This window comes from Quercus robur, chromosome 3, assembly GCF_932294415.1.
Source record: "Quercus robur chromosome 3, dhQueRobu3.1, whole genome shotgun sequence".
Classification (NCBI taxonomy): domain Eukaryota; kingdom Viridiplantae; phylum Streptophyta; class Magnoliopsida; order Fagales; family Fagaceae; genus Quercus; species Quercus robur.
Genome location: NC_065536.1, coordinates 64237121 through 64244525, shown reverse-complemented (window position 1 = coordinate 64244525; position 7405 = coordinate 64237121). Strand labels below are relative to the sequence as shown.

Here is a 7405-nt window from a genome sequence, read left to right as displayed (position 1 = left end):
GTTGGTTTCCCTAGAGGCTTGGGTCCGAGGACCATGCAAGGCCTTGGTTCTGTCCAAAACTTGTATGCTTCTTTTTAAGTAGTTGGTTTCCCCAGAGGCTTGGGTCCGAGGACCATGCAAGGCCTTGGTTCTGTCCAAAACTTGTTGGAGATCAGCCCCTAGACCATGGCGGGGGGATTTGGCCTGAAGCCGGAAGCCCCTAGAGCTGCCCGCGCTGTTGACACTGCAGGGCGTAGCCCCTAGCAAAAATCCGGGTCGGAGCAACGACTGCATGTCGCCGGAGATGGAGGGAATCCCACAAACCTCAGCTGGCTAGAGAGTTGACTCAAGCACCTCTTGCGCCAACGCGCAAGCCTTCCCACAGACGGCGCCAATTGTAAGGGCACAAAATCTTTAACGGCCCAACATCGGTGTTGGGCTCGCACACGGAAAGTCCCTCACAATAATATTTGTAGAGAGTGGGCTTGAAAGGCCAGCGTTGGATCACAGGGTGACATTTCGGGCCGGACTATAGATGAACCGATATGAAAAAGAGCTTTGGGCTGGATATTCAGGCCCTTCAATCTTGTATCTAGGAGGATTTGGCTCCTCGGATCATGTCCGAGGAACGATGGTGCTGTCCTCGGTTACCCGTCGGAGGGTTTTTATGTGGTGTCCGGCATATATTATCCAGGCATTCTCTTTCATCAAGTCTTTCTCCAGAAGCTAGATGGGAGCCTCCCTCCTTTTGGTCACATAACATTCTCTTTTATACTAGCCTACGTTCGTTGTCCTTCATCCACGTGTAGGGTCGATCTTTCTAGGACAGATATCTGTCCCATCAGTCTAATCCCAAAATTACTGGAGATGATCCATAAAGCCTAAGATCCCGGCTCTGTTGGGGGCAGTGTCATGTCAGGGAAGGGTATTAAAGACAACTTCCCCAGGATATTTTCTGATCTTTCTAGTTTACTCGTGTTCCATTCCTATCCCTGAGGTTTTGGGCCTGCCGAGGACGAAACCGTCCTCGGCTATGTCTTCGGGCTACTTTTTATGTATCCTAGTTTCAAGCTTGGGCCCTGGCCTCCTTCAGTTTAGGATCGGTGGGCTTCCCATAAGCGTGTGGGCCGGACCCTAAACTATTGGACCCCACAGTGAGTATTTTATGTATTTTTTAATCGATTTATCAATTTGTAACATTTTTTGAATTTTATAAATATTATAAATGGTTATTTAACCTTATAGTTTGATCAAGGACTCAAAACTATACCAAGTTAAGTTCTAGCTTGAGTTTAATTAGTAGAAGTTGTTTTAAATTGGAAGAACACTTGGTACAAAAGCATAGTAAATTTGAAATTTAATTTAGTATAGTTGATACAATATTAATTATGGTGAATTAGTTCGTTCATTTACTGAATTTTCAGTTTAATTATTTAGTATAGATGGTGAAAATGAGCATACTTAATTTCCACGAGTGGGATTATTGCTTCTATTTTTTAATTTTTATCTTATAATCTCCTTCTTCGCATGAGATTATTCATTTTTCTTCTATGTCCGCATGTTATTAATAAGTCTTATAATGCAAAATGTTTCGAAACATTTTCCACAACTGCTAATAATGTGGTTTGCCATTTTTTTTTTGAGCTTACAAGAAGTGGGAATGGGAACTTTGGATCAAAGTTCTTTCTATTTGAATAATTAAGTAATGTCATTAAGTAGTAAGGCTCTTGGAATGTGGCCCGTCATAATTGATACATATTAAAAGTGGTGTGAGTTATAAGCCAACATAAAAGTAATGTTACTACAATCATAGTTTATTATCTTATCAATTTATGAAAAAATTGTCTATATCATTAAGTTTTTTGGATGAAATCACTGTTGTTGATAGTGAGGGGGTTTGGTCCTTTTATGTAAAACTGCATGCAATTAATCGAGATAAACGTACGTAAAATACAATGTTTGAGAAAATTTAATGAAGTAAGATATGCAAAATAACATTATTAATTACAACGAATCCGCGATGTGAATATAAGTAAAATGCTGATATGATTGTCATATTTATTACCACGAGTTAATTTTCATTTTATAATCTCTTCTTTCAAATGAGATTTTCAATTGATCTCATTTTGTAGTTCATTAAATTAAGTAATTGTCCCTTTATATATATAAAATGAGACCATCAGGTCCGTGATGATTGCCCCCCATACCATTGAGCACATGTGACTTATGTTTCACTGAATCTTTTAATTTGGGATAATATCCTATCTTATTGAATCTTTTAATTTCCTTAAATTTTTCTTTCGATGTAAGATGTGTTGCATTTAAAAATCAAATAAATACATGTGTGTCGCACATTTGAATAAAAATAAAAGAAAATTTGAAGGAATGAATTGAAAAGGACTCTTTCTCCCATATCTATTTTCGGGTTTATTTGAGATCCACTTATTTTGTTGAAATTGAAAACTTTTTGCTTAAAGTATTGTAGATAAAGGTAAAAGTTAGCTGAAATAGTACAGTAGGATCCGTGAATAGTAGCAAAAATAAGCTGAATAGTAAAATAATTAAGTTGGCAAAAAATATTTTTGCCAAACACACACTTCATCAAAGAAAAAAATCTATATTGAAAGTGAGGGAGTTGGTTTTCTATTTTTCCTAACTTGTTTAACCTATATTAAGATAGAATCACCATCCTTTCCATTTTTAACTTAGAATAAAGAGAGTTTATTTTATAGTTAAATGATGAGTATAAAATGTTATATCATTCAAAATTTTGAATGACGTATCACTAAGGGTTTATTTAGGATTCGTTTATTTTGCTAAAACTGAAAACCTTTTACTAAAAGTACTGTAGATAACGGTAAAAGTTAATTGAAATAGTATAATGAGACTCATAAATAGTACCAAAAAGTGCAGTGAGGTCCATAAATAATAGCAAAAATAATTTGAATAGTAAAATAAACTAACTTTGCCAAACACACACTAAAAGTACTTTTATATCTATAATATTTAATTTGAATTATAAAACATATCCATTTCAAATGAATCCAGTCTAACACGATAGCACTTGATTATATCTAGTGCATGAGAGTTGGATGCACTGCAACTGCAACACTACTTATGGCCCTGGCTTACTCATCTATTGCACCATGGTCCATGGATGGTGCACTCAGAATTACTCATAATGTAATTGCTGCTTCGTCCTTAATATTTGGTACCAATGAGATGGCCGTACGTACGGTGGTATTCACTCTCCAAGTCGCAATAATGTGTAGAAGTGTAGCGGAACACAAGGAAAGATCCCTCCAAAATAGCAACCAGCAACCTCAGATCTCTCTGCTGGGACATTAACTGAAAAGAGCTAGCTGTTACATACAACTGACGATTAAGTTCACTGAGGCCCATCCATTTAATGCAGTCTTGAATTGCACAATCTATAACCAATGCCATTAGATATGAAAGATTCTACGGAAAAATAAAAGGAACTATCCTTCTACTGTTCTACCTAGTTTGTTTGCCTTTTTTTTGGGGGCGGGTTTTCTCTTTTTGTATGGCTAGGTTTACACTGATGTTTTGAGTCTTCTGACCTAGATCTACATTGAAATAAATAACAAAATTTTAAAGAAGAAAAACTAGTGGTGGTTAATTAATAATTTATACTACTGCAAAAGATATTTCAAGTAATCCATTTTTTTTTAATTAAAAGCTGTTAAAGTTATTATGAATTTTACAATAAAAATGTAAAAAAGAATATGATTGTTGCCATATCTTAGATATCAATAACATATATAATAAATAATTTTTTTTGGTTAAATTGGATATTTGGTCATCAAACTTTTTTGTTTAAAATATTGTACGTACTTATACTATAAAATTTTTCATAAAAAGCTCCAAAATATGATCATCTTATAGATGAAATATGCTAACATAACAAATGGAATTTATGAAACCGAGATCACTTATTTCATTTGCCATGTCAATATCTACCATCAAACAAATGAGGATAAAAACCTTTTTCATAAAAGTTTTGAAGTATAAGAACTAAATTAAAACATTTTAAAATATGAGGAAAATTTTGAAACAATTGTCAAAGTTTAAGGACTAATATGCAACTTAACCTAAAAATTTAAATTACTCTTTTTTTGTATTTTAAAAATTGATATGTTAATTTATAAAGTCTATGGGATAAAATTTAGAGTAAAAGTTGTTACACATATTTCTTATAAACAATTTTTTTTTTTTTTTAAACTAAAATCGTGAGTTGAAGACACATTTTCTACGGTAAACAGTGTATATAATAAACATTACCCTTAAATTATAGTAGCTATATCATCATTTGAATAAAGGTGACATGCATAATGGTTAAAGGACTTCTCACTATTATTAGAAAGTCTTTCTTATGATTACATTTGATGCATGGGGCTGCAATAACATCTAGCTAAACTAGCTAGTACTAATTAAGAGTACTCTAAGAGATAGAGAAGACAAAGTTTTACTACACTTTCAGAACACAGGTGAACCAGAGGACGAGGCATTCACCAAATGGAGTATACTGTTCCAGTAATTCTTATTGTTCTCCTCAAAATTACCACCGCAACTTTTGTCTCCATTGTCCAAGCTGTCTCCTCCACCCATCAATGTGTTATGTTCTTCACAATTGTAACCAAAGATATCCGTGAAACCTTCCATGATATTTGAAAGTTGCATGTTGTTTTCATTCACAGCCCTAAAAGAGTCACCAATTATCCATGCACTTTCTGTGGTGTTAGTAGTAGTAGTTGTTGTTGTGGTACTACTATTCATGTCCTGCAATGACATTGTGTTATCCATTTCACATGTGACTGAGTTTTTGGCGAAATCAAGTGCTGCACTCACTGTGTTTTCATTGAACACAACGTTTGGGATAGTGACAGTGTGGTCTGCGAAGCTCAACGTGGAAGTTGGAGATTCAAGGTCATCACAACCTATAGGGAACATTCCTGGACTTATTGACTTTGACCACACTCCTTGCCAAGCTTTGAGTACGTCTAGGCACGGTGGTGGTGGGTTTTTGTTGATAAGCTGAGTCTGAATCTGAGTCTGAGTCTGAGTTTGAGTCTGAGACTGAATAGGGTTAGACACCACAACAAGCTTGGACTCTCTCACAAGTCTAGCTTCAGCTTCAAGACGTGCACTCTCCCACTGAGCCATGTGGCTTAAATTGGCTGCATTTTTGGAGTTGCCACTGCCTGAGCTGAGTGCATCGGTTTTGGGCTTGTGGGTCACGGGATCAATGCCCATTTTAGTTAGTCTTTTCTTCAAATGTGTGTTCCAATAGTTCTTGATCTCATTATCGGTTCTCTTGGGCAAGTGAGTTGCTATAGCTGACCATCTGCAAAAGAAAAAAAAAATCATATAATATATATATGTATCAATAATTCATCTATGTCACACAAATTTTGTTCGATGTGACTTAGTATAATTGACACATAATAAAAATAATAGTCGGTAACATATAGAATATCATTTAAAATTTTAAAATAATGTGACATTATTTATACATTTATATTTATAATATTTAACATAAAATATAAAAATATTATTTTATATGAAAGTAATAATATTATTTTATATGAAAGTAATAATATTATTTTAATTATAATTTGTCTAATTCAACAAGTTACGAAAAAGATAATATTTCGACAAACGACAATGAAATTAATGATTGAGATCAGGAAAGTCGACAGAGAAAGGTACACTCATTAAAATCTAATAAGTTTTGAGGAAAAAGATAACCAGAGGTGAGTTTGAATAGGATTTTCCTCAACCACGTGAGTGGGACAGGGTCGTTTGTTATTCTTAAATCGCATTCTACTTATTCCTCAAAAAAAACAAATCACATTCTACTTTAGTGATCATATGGCTTATTATAATTTTTTATGAGTACTGTCTCATATTTGTGATTAAGCCACAATTTTAGTTGCTTAAAATAGTTTGTGTGCATCAAATTTAAACTATTTTCAAAAGATGTGCAGACATGCAGTCTGGTGTAGCAGAGTCTTTTGAAATTTTGGTCTACTCCTTTAAGAGCTCTTTTACATGTCTTTTCCTCTTTTAATTTCTGAACTCTTGCTGTTGTCTGACCGTATAAGTAATTTATTTGAAATTTTAATAAAACCCGACAAACTAACTTCTAATATGTTAACTTTTAAATATAAAATTTAAAAAATAATAATTAAAAATAATTTATTAGATCCTTTATTTAGTACTAATCACTTTTTTTTTTTTAATTAAGAAACTTAACAAGTTGGAACTACCATCAACAACAACACACAATCAGGGCAAAAGGCCAAACTCAAAACAACAAGAGCCTTCAAAGAGGTTAACAGCATTAGCAACATCAAGTTCAAGCAGACCAACAAAAATCTTAGCTTCAAATTACCACATTCATTATTTCATCAACTTATAATTAAAAAAAAAAATTTGATAATAACTTTAACATCTTTTTCAATAATAAGAGGAAAAATTCAAATAAATAATAGTAAAAGACAAGAGTGGGTCTGTGGAAGGAAAATGATTATATCAGTCACAGACATCGTTTTTTTTTGTTTTGCTAAAAAACACACACTATAAATAGAAATATTTGTAGAAACTTTTGACTTTTCTTAAAAAAAAACTGAAGATTACCTGTTTCCAAGAAGAGCGTGAAGCTGAATGATGGTTTGCTCTTCCTGCAAACTGAACTTTCCCCTTTTAATGTCTGGTCTGAGGTAATTAGTCCACCTCAGTCGGCAGCTTTTCCCACATCTCTGAAGCCCTAAAAAAACCAACCAAAAAAAAAAAAAACCCTGAGTTTAGTGCCTTTAGAGGTGTTGTAATATTTGGCAATATCCATAATACAAGTATACACTATAAAGGGTCCTCATAAATAGAAAAATCACCAGCTTTTGCAGGCAAGGCTCGCCAGCTTCCATGACCATGTTCTTCAATGTAAGCCAAGAGCTTTTGGTCTTCCTCAGGAGTCCACGGACCTTTCTTTAACCCCACCTTTTCACAACATGGAGACCTGCCCATTTTGGAGTTTTGATAATGACCAAGTAAAAGAACTTTAGGACTCTCTAGTAATAGTCCCCACAAAGAGAAAGAGAAAGAGAAACTGAGAATTATAGGAAGTACTGTTCGGGAACGAGGAAAATGAAGGATTGGAGTAGTGAAGCTGATGGGTCAGTCACAATATATAGAGGATAAGAAATTAAATGTGACCTTGAACCAAAAATTTTGTGTAATGACTATTATACCCTCAACCTTCTACATATAATGAAAAACTACAATACTATATTCAATTTCAAGTCCCCTATCTTTCTGCATGGCTAGCCTAGCTATTAAGTACGAAAAAATTGGAGTTAGCTTTGTTGGTAACTCACATGTTGTTCATCCACTTTGTTGGTAA

General features: G+C 34.1%; 1 protein-coding gene across 1 annotated transcript; it reads right to left on the bottom strand.

Annotated features, from left to right (window-relative positions):
* Positions 1 to 4335: 4335 nt before the first annotated feature.
* Positions 4336 to 7146, bottom strand: LOC126718884 (transcription factor MYB16-like). The gene is made up of 3 exons (XM_050421251.1): positions 6897 to 7146; positions 6643 to 6772; positions 4336 to 5347 (listed from the first exon to the last, which is right to left on the bottom strand). Exons 1-3 carry the CDS (start codon positions 7027 to 7029, stop codon positions 4480 to 4482), a joined length of 1131 nt encoding a protein of 376 aa, XP_050277208.1. The 5' UTR covers positions 7030 to 7146; the 3' UTR covers positions 4336 to 4479.
* Between the last annotated feature and the right edge of the window lie 259 nt (positions 7147 to 7405).